At 49.4% G+C, this 24,265-nt stretch overlaps 1 protein-coding gene across 3 annotated transcripts in view; it reads right to left on the reverse strand.

Annotated features, from left to right (window-relative positions):
- Positions 1–24,265, reverse strand: part of LOC105186530 (lachesin) — a 275,093-nt gene that overhangs the window by 244,769 nt on the left and 6,059 nt on the right. For all 3 annotated transcript variants that reach the window (XM_025304498.1, XM_011146805.3, XM_011146804.3), the window contains exon 2: positions 19,513–19,622. In XM_025304498.1, coding sequence (XP_025160283.1) covers positions 19,513–19,585 — 73 coding nt within the window. In that variant the 5' untranslated portion in view covers positions 19,586–19,622. The remainder of the gene's footprint in view (positions 1–19,512; positions 19,623–24,265) is intronic.

The raw sequence follows: 24,265 nt of genomic DNA on the forward strand, positions 1-24,265 counted from the left end.
CGTTCTAATCTCTTCAATTGGAATATCTTCGTCGCGCTCACCGCGATGGAAATCTCGAATAATCGAGTACCGCGAGTTGAGATTCCAGCGAAATTAGGAGCACGGCAAATTCAATGCGGAAAGAACACACCGGGATCGATTTTACGACTCTTTTCTCTCTCTCTCTCTCTCTCTCTCTCTCTCTCTCTCTCTCTCTCTCTCTCGGCGGCACGCGGAACGCGACTGCAAATACATTCGAGAATTTAACAGGCTATTTAATGTCGTTGTTTACACGTTCGTATTCAGGCATAGTCACGACGCGTCCGAAGTATAATTGCGTATGCATCGGCCGCGAAAAGTTGCGACGAAAATTTGAATAATAAAGGAGTTAAGTGTGTTCGACTCTCTCGAGTGGAGCAAGCGCAGTGCCGACCGGCGGCGTGGGCGCGCGGTGTCCGTAAATGAAACTCTTGTAACGAAATTTCATACGCGCGATGCTCGGTTAGTCCGTACAATCGCTTGTGAAATTACCGGCGCTTGTTAGCCGGCGCAACAATCTTGTTAAACAAAGGATAAATTTTTCAGCGGACCCAATTAACCGCAAATGTATTATGCAAATAGTTCTCTACGCGTCAACAGGAAAGAAATTGCTTCCGAAATTTAAATAATTTAGTCAAAAAGAGATTAAATATTCCATTACGTTGTTACGTCTCTCCTCCGTCGTTACGGAGTCTCCGCCGACGCGGAGCAAGTTCACGCGATAATTCAACTCTCGCAACAAAGTTCCGTCGTCCGCGCACGCTATATCCGGGCGCAGCGCGGGCTCTCTAAAATTGCGCTTTATCCGACTGCGCCGTTACGCAGCTTATAATTTGGCTACTCGTCGTTGATCTCGAAATAAAAAAAAAGAGGAACGAGAAACAAAAGAGGGCAAAGGGGAGAAAGAAACACGGCGCGGGGTGGCATGGGGTGGGGTGGGGTGGGATGGGGAGGGGAGGGAGGAAGGAAGGAAGAAAGTTAACGGCGCAACGGAATAGAACGGAATAGAGAGAAGTATTGTGTAAGTGGCGAGCGAGCGGTATCCTCAACGAGCCAGATACGCCGTAGTAATTAGACACGGGCTCTCCCCCTCTTTCCTCTCCTCCTGCTCTCTCTCCCGGGCAGCCCCTGCCGTCACCGGCTGCTTTTTTTCCACCATCGCGGCCGATAACCATGAGCATAACCATTAGAATCTGTTACATTCAACGTGGATACCATCGGATCGCGCCCGAGCCGAGATATTCATATGCCCCGGGCAGAATAGTAATTTCGCATCAGTGCGTTAAGGATAATAAAAGGGCGCCCGGGGGAGGTGGGAGGGGGGACTGAATCGCCTCGTTCCTTTTCCGCGATATTAAAAGATACGCCGTCGACGCGCCGACTTACGCACCGAGATTTCTCTCGCTCGTTCTCTTTGTCCCGCTCCCCCCCCCCTCCCTCCTTCATTCCGTCTCTCTCTCGTGTGGTAGCGCGTGTAAAAAAATGAAGGACCTCGCGCGATTTTTTCTAATCCGCTCGGTCACACACGTTGCGGAGAAAAAGCGAGCGCACCGCGCCGCTCTGTCGTTTCGCGCGCGCGCGCGCGCGCGCCTAACAACAACGGGCAATCGAATGCTCGGCTAATTCGTGCCATAATTTGATCCCCCGGAATTGCAGCTCCCTCCCCGCGAAAAAGACGCCCAGTTCCCGGCATAACGTGTACCGCAGCCCGCGTTATAGCGACTGGAAAAGGTAAACCAAGTATTCCGGCGCGCTGAGCGCAGAGCGGCGCAAACATTCCGCGACTGGCCGAGCGTGCGGATAGCGAGGTCGAATCGTTATCGTTGCGCATTGTGGAATAGGGGCGAGAACGGGGGGAGGGGGGAAAGAAAGAGAGAAAGCGAGCGCGCGCTCTGCTCTGCTGCCACCGATCGCGAGTTACGCCGGATGAACTTTTTAACGCCTTTTCGATACAGCCGACCGTTAATCCGTCGTGTACGCGAGACGAAACGCCCGTCGGAGGAGGGAACGGATTTATGGGCCGTTCAATTCTCCCTTCCGCCCCGCCGGCTTCTAATTCAGTACGCGCGCGGATGAGGGCATAACCGATCTACGCCTTGGTGCCTCAATTTACGACGGGAGACGGGCCGCGTAAAGCTCAGCTCAGCGGCGCGGATCGAGCGAGGAGTGAGAGACAGGATTGTATAAAATATAGGCTGGCATAAAATAAACGCGCGAATCCGATTAATATTCTCGGGGCTTATCTGGAATCAGCGACATGAACGTTGAACCAGAGACTAGGACGAGCCCGGTACGTTCTCTCGGACAGGGACACGCGATTTCGTTTATACTTGACGATGTTCGCGCGCAGAAGTTATTTTCCCGGATAAAGCGCACATCAATACGTATTAACCGCTCGAGTCGCTTTTTTCTCCCTCGCACCACCGATACCGATTTGTCCCTAGATGAAAATAGCTGTCATTTCCATACATCTGTAAGACATCACGGAGGCGGGGGAGAAGAGAGAAAAAAGGGAGCAGAGAAATCAATTCTCTCGTAGCTGCGCAGCTTTTAACATTGATATTCTCTCGCTCTGTACATATATAGATTCCTACAGAGCAATTTCTCAATGGAGTCGAGAAATGTCACATTCAAATCGTCGCGCGGAATATATAATACACCTTCGCCCCTTCGCCCATCCCCGTATTAATATTAATGCATCGAGAAGCTTTTGTTAGGCGAAACCGATCGGAAGATTGATGAAATATCGTTTGAAGGGAGAGCGCGAGAGCGCGGCTGAGAGACGTCGTTAATTCCGCCGAGAGAGTACGATATTTCCCGCGACTGCGCGGGCATAAAATATAAAGAGACACACGCCGATAACGAAATACGACGAAATACTTCGGCCGCCGTCTGGAGTCTAAATTCAACGGAGGGGTGGGGGAGAAATCGCTCGCGATTTTAGCGTCACCGTCAACGCGAGGTGAATTACGAGAGAGGCGAGAGGTGACATTAGAGGACAGCGCGCGACGATACAGAGAGAATTACGACGCTCCGACGCAAGCAAGCGGCTTTGATCGTACCGACACAAGATTACGTACAAGTCATCGAATTGAATGTACTAATCGCAATGGGCAAATAACTCGATATGATCCCTTGGATTTCCGCGTAGCATCAAACGCTCGCCGTTATGCCCTAACCGTTGCTTGTCTTTCGATTTCCATTATCCGTCGTACGCGTCTAGTGTCTATTGACCCTGACATATGTATATCAAGCTCATATTCCCCGTCTGTGTGTTCGCGGAATGGTAGATAACTTTCGATATGTACGTTCGCGTGCGCACATACTTCATTAGGAGAATGGCTCGTCCGTTCCGAGTCTCTTTTCCGTTATTAGCCTTCCTCCCCCGCGTAAAGATCCCGCACGCGGTCATAAATCACATCGTGATAATTTGAGAAAAAAATATACTCGGCTCCGTGCTCCCTCATCTCTCTTTTTCTTTTTTTTTCGTTTTCGAACGTTTGTTTTTAACGTCGGATAGATCAAAACGTACGCTTCAGGTTTTCAGTCGAATTTGACTTCGTCGCGGAAAAGGGAAATTATTCATCGGTCAAGCAGTCGTGTCCCCGCTGTTTGCGATCCTCCGCCGATTGGCTCTTGTCGTCCTGCAATTGGCTCTTGTCGTTCTTTTCCATGTATTTTTACTTCATCGCCGATATTCTGGCAATATATATATATATATATAGAGAGAGAGAGAGAGAGAGAGAGAGAGAGTATTATTGGCATTGTTGTCCGTATCACATATCTGAGGCCTTCTAATAAAAATCGAAGTGAATCTTTTTGACTGATCTCATACTTGTACAGCTTACATATATGTGTTTTCTGACTAACAACGTCGCAATTTTAGGTCGACTCATCGCGTCGGGAGCATTCCCGGTAACGATCGCGTATGCAAAGCGAACAAATTGCTGCTCATCGCACACAGCGTCCCTTACACGTGATGTATCCGCGGAGACCTATCGATACAGCGCGGTAAAGTCTCGAAACTCGCGTCTTAAGCCCGCTAGAGGGTGAACAAATATATTTCACTCCTCCACATAGAAAGTTGACGGGGCGTTCGGAAATCCGCAGCCGCGAAATAGTACGTCGGAGATCATCCCGTTCCGCCGGGACCGATACTATTTTTCAGAATGATTTCACAACCTATTAAACTTGTCGGTGATCGGCAGGGGGGCACTCCGGCGCAATTTGTCGCGTGGCTCGGCTGTCGATAATTCGGAAATATATGTTCATGTGAACGGGTCTGGGGCGAATCGACCGCGATGAGGTAAAAAAATAGCGCTGAAACGAGATGGCACCTCGAATAATCGGGATGTATGTACTCCTTTCAGGATCCCTCGCTCGCGCGCGCTTCGATCTCGTCGGGTCGGATCGCGCGCTGCATTTTGGAATTTCCGCTTGGAACCCAAAGATGACGGAATATCGATTTGAAAGAGCGCGTAACTCGTCGAGTCGATGCATTTCCGAGGTGAAAATGTAATTCGCGGATCATCGCGCGTAGAGAAGGGAGAAACCAAAAGCTGCGCAAATTCGCGTCCGTATCGGAGCTCGATAGTTTCACTCAGTTGCAAAAACTTTTCGCGTATAATGCCGGTCTTAAATTTATTATTTTAATCGTTGCAGCGAGAAACTCGCGGGAGAACAGCGCAAACAGACGGTCGCCCGAACAGCGGTCGCAGAGAACACCGATTGTGTTTCCAATAACGAATAAACTCGCCATTTCCCGATCCAATTATTGACTCGTGCTGATGATATCGCTCGCTTCCCTCCCTCCCCTGGATTCTTTTTTCCTTAATTTCCTTAATGCACGACGGGAATGCCGATGCGCTGCGCCCTGCACCAACCTGATAGCTATCTGTAATGCAAAGTGTTTCGGCGCCAAAAATATTCAATATCAGCAGCACAAAGTATCGGCGCCACAAAGTATCCTCTCTCTCCTCCCCCCCCCCCCAAGTATCGCGGGCCCTCGCGCAACTTTCGATATTATTGCGCGCCTCTTGCACAATCCAATCGTTCTCGGGATGCGCAAGATTATCGAGATGCATATCGAAAATCTGGTACACGTTGCTCACGCGCAGTCACCCCCGGGTATTCACATTCCGGCGTCATTTATATTCATTTACTCGGCCAACCCTTGATAGTACTCGTATCGGTCGTGGGTGCATGTTCTGCCCACCCTTTCTCCCTATGCGCCTCTGTTTCTCCCTCTCCCCCTCGCTCTGCTGCTGCTGCTGCTGCTACTGCTGCTGCGAAACCTCCCGGCGCGGCGTCGCCTCGGTTCGAGAGGAAAACTTTGGCTCGGAAACAGCAGCAACAGCAACACCCCTAGATTAATCTAAGACTCTTGGCGTTCTCGCTAAGGCTTCGCGCAGCTTCCTGCACTAAAGCTTCCACACCATCGGCGGCTTGCCGCCATCACGCACGCGCGCGCGCGCGCGCGCGAAAACGGTCGCCGGTCAAATTAGTATTTGTTGCACTGTTATTCAAATTACCGCGAGAAAGTTCCGAAACACCGCCGCTGTGTCGACTTCTTTCGCGTCTCCCCCTCTTAAGCACGGTGACTTCATCCTCTTAATGCAGTTCCCGCGGATCTTACGGTTACGTCGCGTGTTTCATCCCGCGCGCTGCAACGAATCCCGCTGACGTAGCGTAGTTTTCTCTCCTTTCTCTCTCTCTCTCTCTCTCTCTCTCTCTCTCTCTCTCTCTCTCTTTCTCTCTATCCACACACACACACACACCGCCTTCTCCGCAGTGATTTATATTAATTACCAATGTTGATCGAAAAACAGCTTACTGTGTACACAAACGTCTTTCTCTTTATATGACGTACTCGGTATCAAGATTGATTGCGCCGTATTATTAAAGCGGTGCTCTTATACCCGGTACTCCAATAACTGTCACGTGAAAGCTATCTGTTTTACTCGCCGTTAAACTAACATTTTATTAACGTCGCTGAATTCTTACAGCTTCCCCTGTGCTCTCTCTCTCTCTCTCTTCGTTTTTCTCTTTCCTCTTCTCTTCCTCTTTTTCTTTCGTGTTATTGTTTATCCGTCGCGCCGTACACATCGCTCGCACACACGAGCGATCTTCGTTCTCGATTCTCGGAGACTTCGGAGTCCATTTCGACGTTCGCGTCGACTAATCAAATACAATCACGCTTCCGCACAAAGTGCCGCATCGCCGTGCCGGTGGCCGGTAGCGGTACAAATTGTGAAAAAATGGGGCGTATTCGAGCGGAGTCGCAGCGCGAATGTCGGCTGCCGCTGGAATTGAATTCGACGAGGTTTCTCCCGAACGCAAAGTACGCCCGTCGAGTAATGACGCGCGCAGTGCATTTTGACGATATGCGCGCCCGCGCAAAAAGCCCTTTTGCAGAGCAGCCGACCGGCCGACCGACCGGCCGGCCGGCCGGCCGGCCGGCCGACACGCCAATATAGCGTGCGCGGTCAAAGAATCATGCACGGTATTATTGGCACAAAGGCCATCGTTACAAGGCTACAAATTACCTGCGAGCATCGCGCGCCGACGCCCACGGCCGAAGTAATAGTGCTCGGCATTCGACAGTAAGCCGGCTTAGTGGACCCTCCCCGCCACGATACGGCGCACCTTCGGCGTTATGCTAACTGACACTATGAGCTACTTTGCATTAATCGTTCCGGAGAAGTTGCCGCGAATACGGGGCTAGGGAGAGAGGAGCATTAAGCCGGGCTTTTCCCCCATGAGGCCGCGCCGTTCAGTCAAACGTAAATACCGCGCGACGGAAAAAGACGGACTAACGGGCTCTCATCCGAGCTGATGAGGCGGAATCGGATATTTGTAGAACACATGGAATTTATACACATGCCGCGCGCTGCGATACAAGAGCGCCGTGTACGCCTCATCGGGGATTTGGATGCAACGCGCCGCCGGACTTCTCACGCCGACGAGAAGTGACTAGACCGCGGAGAAGAGACTAGGGCGAGAAGCCTTCTCCGAGAGTGATGCTCTATAACGGCGATTCCTCCCGCGCTTATACCGTTCGTCCGTGCCACGCGAAACAAACCTGGGCGAGTTGGCCAAAGTTGGAGAATGACTTGACTTGAAGCAACGCCCGACGTGCGTTCAGCTTTCAATAATGTTCTTGACGCGGCGGGATATTAAGCGTCTCGCGTGAATGAATCTATCGGTTGCAACGGGACACCATTAACGGGGAATGGCCATCCTCGAATGGCCTTCCGACGAAGAGACCAATATCGCCGACGGGTACTTTCGCGCGCGATTTCCCGCAGTCTTATATTGCCGGGAGTAAATCTTTGAATATCGCTGGCGCGGCTGGACGGATTCCATAAGGAAATCAATAGCGAGATCTATGGAAATTCCTCCGCTTGGCTCGAGTCCACGCGACCGGGAGAAGAACAATGTGCTCGGTCTGGAACATCTTTTATACAATTATAGTTTTTACCAGACGACGCGCGCGATCCGCCCGGAAATATGAACGCGAAAGGGAGATGGTATGAGACGAGCTCGTGGCGTGAGGTGGCGCGAAGGAAGCGAAAAAGGAGCGACAAAGAAGAGTGAGAGAGAGAGAGAGAGAGAGAGAGAGAGAGAGAGAGCGAGGGAACGAGAGAGGGAAGAGAGAAAGAGGGCAGATAATAGCCAGGGTAGAATTGTTCCCCAGGAGCAAAAAACCGATCCATCCCGGAGTGTTATCGGATGATAGAGACGTGCACGCTGGCGGGCCGAGTGCTCCTCCGCACCCTCTTTCTGAAAATGCCTCCGGGAGAAAATTGCTTTATTCGCGCGGGATACACATGGCAGTACCAACTGGCGCACCGTCGTTCGACATCGACGATAAGCGCCGCACACAATTAATCCATTAACGCGGAAGGGCATTCTCTTTCGGGACGAAGATGCGAGGCTTGTTTGTTATCTCGTCTTTGATTTGCCCTCTTGTTTTCCTCCTCCTTCTCTCTTCTTCTCCGTCTCAAGTCGGTACATCGGCGCGACATCGCCGAGTATCATCGCGACCGCGGGGAGAATATCATTGCGCGCGCGGCGTGGCGACTATTCCAGCTCGTCGGCGAGATTTTCCGAATTGAATCGAGTTCAGATGTCGCCGTTCTCGTGAAGACGCGAGCAATGACGAGGTTACAGCATCGTTAAGCGATATAAACGACCATAAATCGCCCTCGACAAAAGAACGCGCTTCCAGCGACACGATAAACGCGGGGCAGACGAGGAAGCGCAACCGCATCTAATTTCAGCGCGCGATAATAATTGCAAAGCTGCCTCTGTAATGCTTTCAAATCGGGCAACGCGAATGCTTTTTCGTCTCGTTTCACCGGGATGAGTGCCCTTCGCGAAAGACGGCTGCGCTCGCGACTGGATGGGCGAAAAGGAGAGGAGAGAGGAGAGGCGAGGCGAGATAGATGGAACGTTGCAATTAAACATTGTGTTCCTGTTCACCCGTTTTAACTGCGAATACCTGACCCAAATCCGACGCATAACGCCCTCCACTTTCCCTTTCGAGTCTTTCGCAATTATTTGGCCGCAATTTGTCGTAGAAAGATGCCAGCAAACGCCGGAGCGGCGGTTCAAGCGCGCGACGTTGTCTGAGAGGAGTCGCAAAAATATTCGACATTCACACGGCGAGCGTGCAGCGATCTCAAAGCCTCGGTCCTAATCGTAATATTAATTTCTCGAAATCAAACGTACCAGCACACCGTCGCGACGGTGAGGATCGCGCGTCGTTCAAGCCAGATTGCGCACGAAATATTTCATATTACGTTATAAATACTGCGACCGTCGTTGCGGAATTTTCTGCAAGACACACGTACAAAAATCCCGCTCGCGATTTTCCCACGGGCAAAATATCCCCGGGATTTATCTCGAGCGTCCAGACGCCATAATTTAAGAGCCACCACAGTATAAAATGGAAAAGCAATCGGGCTACTTTCCACGTGTGAATAAGATCGTGGTTGATGACCCGCAAACGAGACCGCGACTAATGAAGCGAGCAGTCCAGCCTGGAAAATAGTTGAGAAATGCTGGAAATACTTCGTGCAGAATTCTTCCGCGGCGATATTGCATTTCAACGCGGGCGCAAGCCAAAAGGCGAAATTAGACGCCTTAATGCTCCCGTGCATTAAGGGGGTTTCTCGGCTCCGCCGAGCCCGCCGACATTTTCAGCATCCGCGATCGACGATAACTGTCGTGATTTTTCAGCCCTGGAAAGTTCACCTCAAAGGGAGGATTTTTCATCTTCTCGGTGGCGTGCAAATGCCACCGAGAAGTATATATTATCGATATAATATATATATATATCGTATAACAACGCGGCACGTTTCCGTGTTATTCGACGCTACAATGTAAACCAAAGTAAACGTATTGCTCTCACGTGCTCACATCGTCTCGATACAATGTAGACGGGCAACGGGCAAAATCACTTCACACTTCGCAATCATAATACCGACCCGATCAAAATACGACGAAACGTAATTATTCGCCACGTCGTCGTGAGGGAGAGAAAAAAGCTCAAGCGCTCGCCGAGGCTCTTTAAGGTAGTTCGTTCTCAAATTTACAAAGTCAACGGCGGCGTATAACAGCGAAGATATATAAAGATCTTCAAAACTTTCTACAGCGTCGGCGGACGTGCTTTGGTACTCGAAACGCGCGTCGTCAAATGCAGCAGGGGAGGGCATTACAACGCGGGAATTTTCGCGCTGCAAGTTGAGAACGCTTGATAAGACGCGGCTCTCTCAAACGAAACGTCAGCTGTTAGCAGGCGAGTAACGAACGTCAAAAGTAGTAAAATTGCTGAACAAAGGGCAATAATACGGACGAACGAGTGAGTTTACGATTTTCCCTTACGCGCGCCCACGCTATACGACGTTAACAACATCCTCGCCAACATCCGTGGTACAAGTGACGTGACGTGTGTTACGCCGAAGCAGCGAACGAGACACTAAAGCGCGACAACTAATTTTCTAATACGGAGGTTATTAAGGCGGCTGTGTATTCCTTGGAAGCAGAGCTTCCATATGATTGCAAATATGTTCGGCTAAATGTATTAATAACCATTAACATGTGTTTCAATTAGGATTGCCAGATGGTCGGGATTTCCGGGATTGTCTCGGAATTTTTAAGCTTTTGTCCCGTGTCCCGAAATTTAAGTCTTTTGTTCCGGAAAATTAGAATTTCAACAAAATTATAATCGCAATATTCATGTTTCTAACTGGTACTAGAGAGAGAGAGAGAGAGAGAGATCTGAGAGCACCGCGAATTGTAAGGTCAACAAATTTAATGTGTCACCCAAGAAAATTGATATGAAGTAAACCGTTTGTGTAGTAAAAAAAAAAAAAAGAAAATTTAACTAAAATTCTCTAACAACCAATTTTTCAATTTTTCGTCGTCTAAAAATGTCCCGGAAATAGTCATTTTGCGTTTGGCAATCTCAGTTCCAATTAATGAATGGCTTCTCCAGTACAATTCATTTTGCCGAAAGTTTCCGTCCAAAAGTTATCTCTGACAATTACCCGAATAATTGATTACATTGCATACGTATACAAATACTTTAACCATATGCATAAATTCGTCACAATGCGACTATCGAAGGCCATCGAATCGAAGGCTTTCCTCCGCGTTCTTAAACGTGTCTCGGCGTTTCCTCGCGGTGTGCATCAGCCCAATGAAAAAGCCGAAAATGGAAAGAACGGAACTCGCTGGGCGGCGGCGAACAATTGCAAATTTGCGGCGGGGAGAGGCGCTATAACCCGGTGGCGGCATCTCCGTCACGTCAAATCGCCGCTCAGGCGAAGCGAAGCGCGCCGTTTCGTCGGATAAAAGACGCAAAACTCGCGGGCGTAAGTAAAGAAGCGAAGAAAATGCCGCGGCAGAAACACGGCCAAGAGGAAGATGAATGACCGTGTGGCGCGCATGTAACACGTCTGTAACCTGCAACGCTGCCGGACGTTTTTACAGCGTTAGCCCGGTTACGTATCGTCGGGGAAGACTGAAAGCGAGCAGAACCGTAACACAGGGCGAAACTGCAGCCTGCGTACTGCAGTAACCCGGGACTCGCTCTTTCTCCCTCTCCCTCTAACTGCACAACTCTCCCCCTCTCCCTCTCTCTCTCTCTCTCTCTTTCTCTCTTACTATCGGGATGTATACGTATAGATGTATAGAGACGCGATGTAACGCCCGTAAAAGCGAAACACCGGCACCGAAACTTTTGCCATCTCGGTGGTTTTGCGATTGCTCTGATAATAAAGTAAAAATTCCAACGAGGGGTGAGGGGAGAGCTCGGCCGTGCCGTTGCTTTCTCTGATTTCGAGAGAAAGCGATGACGCAGCAAGGCGAGGGGGGGTTCCATCTTTTGGGAAATGAAAATGGACATGTATCGCTGCAATTTCTCTAAGCGGTTCGAGTGACTAATTAGCTTTAAGTTAACACGCCAGTTCGAAGCTGTGAAAGAGCTGCGACGAAAGCGCTCGTGAAAGTAGCGCATCGCACGCGGCGCTACTATGGTTTTTCAAACACTCGCTAGTACGAGTATAATTTGCGCCGCGACTGAGAATCGGAGGAGCACGCGGAGATGGAATTACGTTCTGGAATGACACTTTTATCGGTCCCCCGAAAGCAGGCCGAGAAACGGTCGCGTCTTCCGCCTATGCTCCTAGAATACGCTGGCGCATGCGGATTCGGCGGCGGCGACACGAGAATTCGCGTCTTGAAATTTAATATTTCCCCGTTTCGGAGGCACACGGAAACGCCATTAAACGGCCCGCGAGAAGCCACCGAGCGCGTTCATCGAATCGAAAGTTTGCACAGGCCTGCCGGCTTCTCGACACAAACCGGCGCGCGGCGTGAACGCTCGCGCGTCTCGAATGCGGGATGAAAGTCAGTTTCCATCTAGCGAGATCGAACTAAGAATGTATATCGCGGATGCGAGGCGTCTATGTACGCCTCTGTGCGGCGATTGAAGGCGAAATACGGCGGGCGGATTGATATGTTCGTGCCGCTCGCCACGAGCGCGAGTTAGAAAGCGCATTGAAAGTCATCACACGGATATTCGCGTGACGCCTTTTCAGCAACTTTCTCAGCCCCTGCGAATCAAACAGCACGCGATAGGAAAATCCATTCGGGTTTGTTTATTGCTGCTCTGGAGCGGAGAGTCAAGTCGGTGGTAAAATGATAGGCTTATATGTTCTGCGCATTGGCAAACACGGGACACGAACGCGTTCTGTAATAAGCAACGCACAGCTATTTGTCGACCGGTATCTCTCGCCGGGTATTAATCACTCACAATCTATTGACTGATTGATCATAAATTGTGATCTCGTAAGATCGGAGCTGGCTGCTGTAAAATGCTGTAAAAGTAAAACAAAAACAGCAGTAGAATGCTGAGCATCAGTCGCAAAAATCGTGAGAGGTGAAACATGGCTGACACACACGATAAATTTTTCTCTCTGGGTCAAACGACGTTTATAATCCACGGAATAATTTAAGTTCATTGGGAAGTCTGTCGAGAACCGGGGATGCGCATGCGAATCATTTACGAAAACAAGCGAGAAACGAAAGGAGTTCGATATTTTCATCGAAAGTAGCCAGCAAGTAGTTTAACACTTCACTGGTATCACTTATGCATCAGACATTTATTATTTATTCGTGTCATTGTTGATAAACTTTTTACCGTCGCTATTGCAACCGTCTGCGACGTAGAGGTTATGAACTTGCTGCAAGATAAACACTTTTACGTTGCGACGGAAAAACGAATAATGAAGCTCGTCGTGTAAGACAAGCGCGATCGCGATTTTTGCTTCAATGTGTCTTTCTCAACCGAGCGAAAATACCGTAACGAATAATGATCAGGCTTACAACTTGGATGTCTGCGCAAAACAGATTGCCCTTATCGGTCGGCGCGCAAGAAACCTTTATTTCTGCATGTATAGCGACGGCGGACGGCATTCCCTATGCTATTCTCGATCCGCGGTCTCGTACCGTTACGCTAAAAAGTCGTTCGCTCGTTAACAACCGTCACAGTCTGCAATCGCGAAAAGAACGATCGTGCTACGTGGCCGCCTGGTGGAGGAAGAAATTTTAGCGTACCGAAAGTTTTCTTGTCCCCTCGCAGTTCTGTAATCTCTCCCGCCGCCGTCTCTATCGTTCGAATCAAGCGGCCGCAATTAACAGCCAAATATCGGCCGAATGCGAAAAGTGATATTTCGAGTTACGACGAGAGGAGGAGAACGCTCTCGATCCTACCGTCGCTTACTAATCTTGGCATTCTTAATCTCAATAATTCAATCAACGGTCAATTTGGCGCGCTCGAGTAGAAGCGATGAATCAGCGGACGGCTTGTTGACGGTTGTTGAAGACGCAAGATACGAAGAAGCGTTCTTGCCGTGTATACGACAAAATATCGTCGTCGACGCTCGATACTTTGGCGTTTCGCCGTGTTTTTCGTGGTTTCTATTTCAATGTATCTTTCAACGAGCGTAACGAATAATGATTAGGCTTGCAACCTGGATGTCTGCGCAAAACAGATTGCCCTTATCGGTTGGCGCGTAAGGAATCTTTATCCCTGCCAATGTGTGTACAGCAACGGCAGTCGCTTTTCGTTTCGATTATCCGCGGTCTCTCTCCCGTCGCGACGGCTCGACGGGATGTATAAGATGCGCTCGTCTTCATGTTGATACATCGCGCGAGGACAATCGCGCAGGAGGACAAATAACGCACCGGTGCGAGAGCGCTCTCGACAAAGTTTGACAACAGCATTTAGCCGTCATAACCGCGGCGCGACACACAAATGAAGCGCGTTGTACGCGCGAACGGGAACAGCACGATGAAAGTACACGCGAAACGGATTCATATAATGTATCGGTGTGTGCCTGTATTTTTTTTTTTTCCTTTCCCTCTTTTTATCCTTTATTTTTGCCGCGAACAAAACGCTCGGCGACAGTCGACGGCGCACATCCGCTTTCGCGGCTTTCAAAGCGACTTTTAGTCCCTTTTGTACGCTCCTCCACACGCAGTCGCGCGGATGAGCATTTTGCATTCTTCGCTTCGTGTATCAAATATATGCGTCGCGCTGAAGTTGCAGTCAAATGAAAGGGGGCCGCATGTTAATGGAAGAAATACGAGCGCGATTCAGCGTTTGCGCCCTCGATTGCCTGGCTAATGATGGAGATACGAGGCCGCCGTTAAGAACAGCGCGGATTTCCCATTCCCAAGGAGACCTGCGCGGCGGAAAGAACGTCACAATTCGAGTGACTCGGCTCGCGCGCGCGAGCGCGCGCGCCCCGATCGATGTAATATAAACTTCATGCCGCGCGTGTATATCGGAGAGGGTCCTCCTCGAGGAAGTATCATCGATACATCGTCATTTCGATCGCGTCATTTGCTTGTACGTATTCGGAAGTCGGAAAAGTGCGCGGCGACGATTCGGGAAGTATCTCGCGCGAAAGATTTCTCATTACCACGTGTATCGAGGTAGATAAAAGAGCCGCGAAGAGCGAAAGAGTGCTTCGAACATGAATAACATATAGCGTGTATGTACAGGTATAGGTATATACGCGGGGCGTATAGGTAGGCCGGAGGTTAAGTAGCGTGTGCGGACGCGCATAACGGCACTAATGTACATTTAATGTCTTAACTTTGAATGCGGCTCGAGACTCACCGTGAGATAACATTTTAAATATGTTTTTGCATTTATGCGCGCCCGACCAGTCCCCTCGCGTCACGAGAAAAGAGCCGGCTAGTAGTCAGTCAGTCAGTCAATGTAATACGGTATAATACACAATACAGTGCAATACATTGCGGTACAGTACGGTGCAGTACGGTGCTCTGCAGCGCGACGAACGCAGGACAAGGAAAAAAGAAAGTTTTTAACGCAACGATTGCGAGCTCGACTGCTGTGTTCCGTCGCCCCCCTCCCCAAGGCGCAGCAGCAGCGCTAAGGTACTTTTTCCAAGGGATTTCCGCGCTTTTTCTCTATTTTTCTTTCTTTAGGTAGAAAGGCTGCATCAAGAATCTACGATCTTACTGTCGACCGGGGAATACCAGAAGTTTTTCCATTCGCCGCAACGACATAAGAAACGAAGAGGCGCGGAGTACGTCCTTACTTGACCCCGACATGACGAGCGAATTTTAGTGAGAATACCGCGAGAAGACCGAGTCAATTTACCAAAGTCCTATCTTCGTTCATGTTCGTTAACGCGGCTGTGATCGTTTTATCGCGCTAATTCAGGGATTGAAATCTGGCCTATAATAGATATAGGAGGTAGACAGAAATAACTCGCACAATAGGTATCCGAATTGTCCAACGTTATATCTCCTTTTAAACGTGTAAATTTCAAGAAATTATCTTGGGATAGTAGCATTAAATTAATCCAGTTTTAACGAGATTATACATAATGAATATCAGAGAGAGAGAGAGAGAGAGAGAGAGTTGTAATATTGTCGAAATATGCTATAAACTCGTGCAGAATATAACTGAGATTGAAGATATACGTGTATTTGCCTATTCTTAAATTTAGGCCACTTTTTGCAGAAGGTACATTTCCAACTTATCGCCTGCGATCGTTATCGAGATATCCATTCGCAAGTAGCTTACGAGTCATTTAAACTGTCTCGATTCATAACATTTTTTCGAATTTACTCACGTGTTTCCTACTGAAAATAGTCAATCGTGTCATACATCATAATGTCACACATAAAAATAGCACACAAAGCAATTCACCGAGAGATCCTCCGCGCCAATACGGCTAAAAGAGTAACACAAACTTCGACTACGAGCGATCGACATTTTATTTTGCGCTGACCCTACATTTCACACTTGGCCCATTTCTCCTGGCCGGTTTCTATCTTCGGAACAATCCGCGGTTGCGTCTCATCGTCACCCGCCGGATTTATTTCCGTTCAATTTGAAATATGCCGCTTGTGTGTTCGTATTCGAGAAACACGTACTCTTTCGAGAGAAGCTCGTATTTCTTAGCAAATACAAATGCAATTTCCCAGCGAAGGGCAGAACGAATTTGCCGAAGCCTCAACCTCGTAACAAATTGGGAAGTACGCGGCGATAATCTCCCTTTCTCTCCCCCCCTCCTCTCTCTCTCTCTCTCTCTCTCTCTCTCTCTCTCTCTCTCTCTGTCTTTGCTTATGGAACGAGTGGTATCTCGCGATAAATTCCGAGCTATAACGCGCGCCATGCCATTCTGCGCGGTCTCATTGCTCCATTCAGGGCCGTCTGAACTGCTAAACTGACATTATTGCACGTAACGCGAGTGCTCCGGCGTATTCGAATTTATTCGGTGTGCAAGCCGTCGACAGGTTCGTTCGTATGCATAGCCCAGCATGTTGATTGGCTGGCACGCAAAGTCGTGCTCTCACGCCGGCAAAGTCCGCCCGTGGCTGCTCTATGCCCCCGCACCGGGCGGATTGCATACGCGTTGTATTAATATGTATTTAAATTAGTGCCTCAAAGCGATACGAAATTACGGCGCTAGTTGCCATACATGGCTGCTGGTGAAATACACACGAATTGCTTAGGCCGATCATGAATGACACAATATCCTTGCGGTATCAACATTCCGAAGGCTTTCACGGCCCGCCGCTGCCGTCGCTGCGTTTTGTATTGACATATACCGCCAATTATCAATTCAACATCGAGCGCCCGGGAAGCGCCGAGTCCGAGAGTTTTGTCCGTGCGTCTCTCTTTAATTCGGTGCGTTGACCACGCGACCGAAAAAGGCGGGAAAGATCGACTCGGTCGATTAGCTCGGACCGCCATCGCATCATTCGCTGTCATTTTTTCCTCCGTTTTTTACCAAACGTACCGCGGCGTCGGCCAACGACAGCCGAATGTCGGGACGGGAATTAGAAAATAACTTCGCAAGCCCCGGGACAACGATAAAGCACGCTGCTCTTAACACGTCGAACACAAACGCTCGCCCGAGGCGGAGAACTCGAAGTGATGTAACGAGTTACGCAACTTTACGTACGGTCGTAATCGCCGCTGAAAGGCCGTCACGGCTGTATAAGCCAAGCTCTTTTCTTTCTTTTTCTCTCTCTTTCTCTCCCTCCCTCCCTCTCTCTCTCTCTCTCTCTCTCTCTCTCTCTCTCTCTCACTCGCGCGCACGCGCCCTTTCTCCCTCGATTATCGCAGAGAGAACACGTGAAATCTCAGCAATGTCACCGAGGACGAAGCTGGCAACGAATTGTCGCGTTGTATGCAAAACTCACGTCGCACTCGTTTCGAACCCGATGTAACGCTGCAATACGTCATACGGGACCGCAGGACAGCGGAAACCCTTTAATCACGAGATCAGGAATCAGTAATTACGAAACTAGTGAATACCGTATTTCTGCACATAAAGCCCGCCGCCGCCCCGTCATTCGAGCGCTGCGTCGTGCAATTTTAATTAATTGCACCGCGCGCCAGGAGCGCACGTGCGAGCCCTGACCGAGCTATAATTTTAGGAAGTTCAATCCCGCGCTCGCACGTCGCCCCTTGTATTTTATAATCCAACCGACGCGACGCGGCGCGACGCGACGCGACGCGCGTCGTCGTGCGTATCGCGAGAAAAAAAAAGAAGGAGAAAGAAAACACCATAAACGCAACGTGTGACGCATAGCACAGATGCCGACACAAGCGAGAACAAAGAACGCGAGCGTCGCCGACCGACGCTCGCGAAACTCGTTACACCGGGCCGTTGTATCTTTAATTAGAATATTACAAAGTTATATCAGCAGGCGTAGATCCAATTTAATCCGGATATTCCCGTCGCCGGCTTTCGTAAGACTCGAGAATCCGAAGCTATTCTTTGTTTCTCTCTCTCTCTCTCTCTCTCTCTCTCTCTCTCTCTCTCTCTCCCTCCCCCCTCTTTCTATCTCTTTGTCTATCTGTGGTCTTCTATTTCACACCTCTATTCGCTCTGTCCCAATTCCTTTTTAATCATTGTGTGTCCTACGCTTTCTCCCCTCACCTCCCTCGCCGACCTGCTCCAACCCAAACTACTTGTCGCCGTCGAGATAAAGTAGATACCGCCGCGTCAAATCGTTTAAAAGTTGGAGAATAGCCGCGAAAGGAGAAAGCAAAGTTTATACCCCGAGACTCTTTAATATATCTTATTAGGGTATAAGTAGAGAAAATGACTAGCCGACTTATTTAGCGATAATTATGAGATGCCGAAAGAAGATTCGAAGGTATCTCCTCAACTTTCCGCTGATTAAACGCGCGAGGGGAAGAGGAGACGATAACGCGACGCGCGGGTAAATAGCGCACGGCGAACGGAAGACTGATTAACGCTGATCGAAGGGATGCAACATTTATTAGCGACGAGAGCGTACGATTCAACGGCGATTAAACATACCTTACACGTGACGCCGAATCGAAATACACCGATGGAGCGTTCCACAGGCAAATACGGTGAAGCGATCACTGCAAACTCGCGCGCGCGCGCGCGCGCGAGGAAAGGAAAAACGAGAATAAAAGGCACGCGCGCGATACTCACACCCATCCTCCGCGTAATACAATGTTTTGAAACGATTTACAGTCGAGATACGGCGCGTCCAGCGACAACTGCGACGTACAACCGAGGGCAATAACGGCGAATAGCGAGGAGCCATCGATGAGAGCGCGTCGATATCGTTTCGATAAACTTCAGTCAGAAAACTCTGTCTCGCGAGGAAAATTCGAGCGCGCGACGCACAACAGCGCGCGCTGCGCGCTGCACTTCCGCGATTTCTCTTCCAGCAGATGCTGCAACGATCTGCCGCGGCCATCTTTCGCCGAACGCTCATACGTGACGTGACGAACTTGCGTAATTAGCCTATGCACGCGGCGGCGTGTAGCGCCGCGGGGCCCGCTGCGAGTGACCCGTTATGAATCTAATTGAAACACAATCGCGCGCGCGCGCGCGCCTTATCGAGCGGCATAATAACGCCCGCGGCATTATTCGTCGCCGGTGAGCATCGCGCCGCGCGAGTGAGTGCCGCGATCCGCGGCGGTAATCCAGTTCACCCTTGGCAGCAATTCAACGCATAATTGCCGCACGGTCAAAGCTCACGCGACGCCGCTTCGGTCGGCTATCGAAAGTAGCCGCGCGCTGATCTCTCGGCGTTGTACGGGTCGAACACGAGTCGCCTCTCGTGTTTCGCCACGCGGCGATATCCGCGCTGAAACCGAGACGCGGTACAAACACACGAGATCGACGAAGCTCGTGATATTGGGGGTCGATGTGTAAATACCGTAAGCCGTAAAATTAAATCCATCGCGTGCGACGATACGCATCGGTGTGCGCGCTCGAACATTCATGCCTTACGGCGGATTTAATCACATTACCGTTGTAGAGGTGCGTGCGTATATTATATATCGTGCCCGCGGATATCATCGCGCGCGCAACGTACGAAAATGTCTCACGTTTCAATCCCGCCGCGCCGCCTAGATAGCGGGCGGAAATATCGCGATCCACATACCTTGGCACATTATTGTGATAATATGTAATATACTGATGGTCAAGTATCGACTTCTTCTTTGCCGGTCCGCCATTGTTCCCTCGACGTGCGCTTCAAGTTCCGCAGGTGATCTGTAAAAACGGAAAGTGGGACTCAGTCATGAGGAAAAAAAACGCGGGATAAATCGATCGGTCGAGTATGCGAATATGCGCGCTTATCGAGTCTTTCCTCCATCTCGTCAATCTTTTCTCAGCGATGCAAAAACAAGCAGGAAGATAACATTCGGTCATCTTCATACGAATATAATTCGAGATAAACGTATGAATGAGACGGAAATTGTCGGATGTCGGTTAATCTTTTTCGCGGCTTTTCGAACTTCGCTAGCTCTCTCTCTCTCTCTCACTTGCTCTTGCTCTTTCTTTTTACTCTCTCGCTCCGCAACGCGAGGAAGGAGCGTGAGAATAAAACGCACGTGAAAGCGACGGCTTCAAGGGAATAATAAAAGGCATTTATTATTAATGATACAGCTCGCCGCGTGATCACCGTACGCCGTTGTTGTCCGCGAGCAAACAGATCGCTCGGGTTATTAGCGGCCTTCAGTAAATAACCCTATTTTATCATTAAGGGTATGATATAAATCTAACACAATGCACGCGCGCCAGCGCCGGTGAATAACACATGCACACGTCAATCTGCCATAATGTGCATGTCCAAATGCATATTGCAATGTTGCAATATGCCGATTGGTCGGAAACGCGCGCAGCCGTGAAATCATTAACGCACGGCTAAGTCAATGTAATACGCGGACGCAGTAATTAACGAACGTCCTATGTTAATCAGACTTATCGAGTTGAAATATGTGCATAATACGCGACAAGATGCGACTGCTATTCACGGTTCAAGTTCGTATCCAATATCGCGCATGCATACAGCTCAATGACCATCGATGGCGTTCCACGAGCACGAAGATCACATCAGCGTAAGATAACTCGATGAATAGCACAGCGGTATAATTATCCGAGGAATCGCCGATGTGCCGTTCGGCATTAATTTTATGTATTTACGGGCATACACAGAGACTCGCGCGCGGGGAGGGGGGAAACATTTGATCCGAAATACCGATAGATGAAGAAGTCGAATAATGAGAGGGGCTGTTTTTATTTGCTCGCGCGCGCAGTGCGCCGTCGACTCTCGACGATATGAATGAACGATACGCGCGCGCACGCGCGCGCGCAACTTTTTCAATGTTTAAATTAACCTGAATTGACGCAGAGTGTCTGCGGCAGCGGCGATGGCGCAACCGCGGATTGGTTAGATCCTCGCGCAAGAATAGTACAAGTCGAAAATGCGGGATAATTTTTAGCGCGGACGAAACTCTCTGTCTAGTCGCCGGTCTCCTTGACTAATTTACTCTTCAATTTTTCTTCAGATATTAATAAGATATTAATCGTGGTATCTCTATGCGTGTGCGCGACATCACACAAATACTCCCGTCACTTTCATCCCGTAATTGTGCAGTGAATTATATGTACATGTAATGTGTGCCTCTTTTTTTCCTTTTGAAGATTCATTAAAGCTAGGTATTTTTTAGGTGAAGCCGGCTGCGCAACAGAAATGTTTCGAGGCCGTTATACGGATATTTAAAGTGCACCAACTCTTCTAATATTACGCGCGTAATGCGCAATTCATAATGTTATCACGAGTTTTGCCGGGATATATAACAGGGATTTTCATAACGATGCCACGCGTTGGTACTCGAGTAAAACGACCCGCGGGTCGCTATAGCCCTGAATTTACTTCTACTATCGCGTTCGCTTCATAATTAGCAAACTCAGTTACCTAACACTGTTACAGCTCTACGTCCGCGTTCCTTTATCTATTTTTCTCGTAAACTTGTTTGCGACGGGTTCGCGTCGAAAAATGTTTTGCATGAACAGCCCTCGGCGATTCTCCGTTACACCGCCAGTTACTCCTCTCTGCGGTAATCCAGCACAATATGATCGTTGATAATGGCAACACAATTAAAAGATAAACGTACAAGGACTGCGTGAGGAGGCAATAAATGTTAAAAGCACAGTTGAACGTGCGAACGAGCGAAATTCGTCCGTCAGACTCATCGTGCTTTAATTAAAGTGACCTGAACGCGCTAAGGGGAAAATAGTTTGTTGTACGATAAAGCACAATAACTCGCGGGAAAAAAAATTACTACGCGCACAAGAGAATGCCGTACGCGAGGTGCGCGCGTCGCGGTGCGATTTTCTCGCGCGAAAATCATACGCGCACGAAGAATCACAATCGCTGAATATTGGGGGCGCTGTCGCCGTTGATTGTATGCAAATGCATAAGCGTGCCGTGCAAGGAGTCACGTAGTTTAGGTATCTCCGTGTTATGTCACATCTACTCGCTTGAAGACCGCAGTTAGTGCATGCTAAACTTCGAAGACGTACAGCTATGTTTACGTCCGGGAAACGAGCGACTAAGAGACTGCACGTCGAACACTTGCGGTATGCATATCGAAGTAGGAACGAAATTACGATATTAATTCGCCGCTCGACGAGCGCGCCTCGTTCCTCGTTATCGGCTTCGAATCGGCGTTCACGTCGCCTTCGTTGAAGCGTGCGAAACGGCCTTGCGATTTTGCAGCTATTCGTCGCGGCATATTTTTCGCAGAGAGAAGGCGGCCCGCGACACATCCCGCTCTGGCCAATTCCAAGATGTCGACGCGACGCGACGCGACGCGACGAATGTTCGCGCGAACGAGTGCGAAGCTATCGACCCTTGTGATGCACACGCCGTTAATATCGCGGCTGTGGCACGGCGTGTGCCGTGAAATTAGTCGGCCGCGTTAATTTATAATAGTTCCCAGAAATTGCTCCAATTACCGAGCGGCACCGTATCATTTCCGATTTCTCGGCCCGGCGCCGCGCCGTAGTAATTATTATATCACCGGGAGACCGGGGCCGACTGTGTTTACAGTCGTCCACGCTCGCTGACCGGTTCGCGCCAGTCGGTCTCTTTTAACGGCGCGCCGATAGTTTAATCCAATCGGGCCGATGGCTGTTAGTAATACAACCAGGGATTCGTCGCCACGCCGCGCCGTGCCGCGCCGCGCCGCGCCGCGTCGGCCGCGCCGTTGTGTCGCTCTCGGCTACTGCGCGACGCCCGAGATTTACGAGGTGATTTACAAATTGGCGGTTATTGTGCCCCGCTTCGAAATCAAACTGTCCTCTAAATCAAAATGTCTGGCGGCGTTCATTAAACGTCAGGCCAATCCGGGAAATCGGCCGCTCTCGCGGGCGCTTCCGCCGCTACCGCGCCGCGACAGTCGTTACTGCTTCCTCCTTCGCCTGACCTGCTCCGCCTCCACCTCCGCTTCCGTTACACGTTATATCTTCAATCCCATTGTACGGGAGTGTCGGCGCAATGCTCCGAATTTGTCGGCGAATTTGTCGCCGATAAGCGTAAATCGGGCGGACGCGCGCGACGCACGCCGGTTTGTTTTCCCGATATGTTTCGCGTAGCCGCGAGCAGCAAAACACGCCACGTCAGGAGCAGTTAAATTTTGCACCGCCGTAACGTCATTTTTAATCTCGCGCGATTTCGCGCGCCCCGGCGAAATCAGCGCGCGTACTTTAATCGCGCGTCCCTCCTTTTAATCGGTCGTTTTAATCGACGAGGACAGCGTCGGCTGATAGCTCTCGGTTCGATTCAATCAAGCTTCTCTCTTGCCCGCCTACACTTTGCGACAATAGGAATGTGAGTGGACAAACACGTCTCGCGACAACGCTGCGAAAACAAATACGAGTGATGCAGACTGTCTGATCACCGTGCATAATAATGCACGGAAGGTGTTTCTTCCGAAGGGAAGATGCAAGAATCGACGACGAAGAATTAAGGTCCCTGGAACTCACTCAACCCGCAAACTTTTTATAGCGATTTTATATTATTATTCACTTCTTTATATTTGTATTCACGATCATGAAATGGTCATTGTATAATTATCGGGAATATATTATATATCCACTGGATAAATAAGGCTCAAATCAAAGTTAGTGCTATGACCATAACTGACTCTCGATTGTGACAATTAATTTATGGCAGCAGCAAATAATGCTACTAATAATAACCAATATCACGATATATTATACGTCATGCCGTATGAAGCTATATAGTGTTAGACTTTGACTGCAAAACACAAATATAGGCTGCAATACGACCGGTAATATTCTAAGGAATATAATAATAAACGCGCAAATTTACACATTGCGTGAGATACTAAAAAGTTGTATTACGCGAGACATTAAATAGAGGGAGAGAGAGAGAGAGAGAGAGAGAGAGAGAGAGAAAAAGGATACAAATTAAAACGTTTCAATGTCGGATTAGCGCAGCATCGGCCTCCCCCCTCGAGGGGGGGAGGTTATTTTCCCCGGGCGATATTAAACATTTAGCGACGTGGCGTTAAAGACTAATAACCTACGTGAGCTACGTAACGAAGTCGCGTATATCGCGCACGGTAAACGTAAAAGCTAAAACACGGACACAATCGCTATGATGAGTCGAGCTGTGTCATGGTGAGGCCGCAATGTTCGATACAGGACAACGTCTCTATTTTCTTTACGACCGGCATTACTTTTATTATCCGTCGTCATAAAAGCACGGGTGAGAAAAACATCTCGGGCACAAGTAACGTTACAGTGCGACTTTTTGCTATACGACACGGCCGATCGCCGATATTCAGCTTGCTACACCCGTTCCCCGCGAAGAGCCTTCTTTC

Source organism: Harpegnathos saltator, unplaced genomic scaffold (genome assembly GCF_003227715.2).
Source record: "Harpegnathos saltator strain DR-91 unplaced genomic scaffold, Hsal_v8.6 scaffold612, whole genome shotgun sequence".
NCBI lineage: Eukaryota > Metazoa > Arthropoda > Insecta > Hymenoptera > Formicidae > Harpegnathos > Harpegnathos saltator.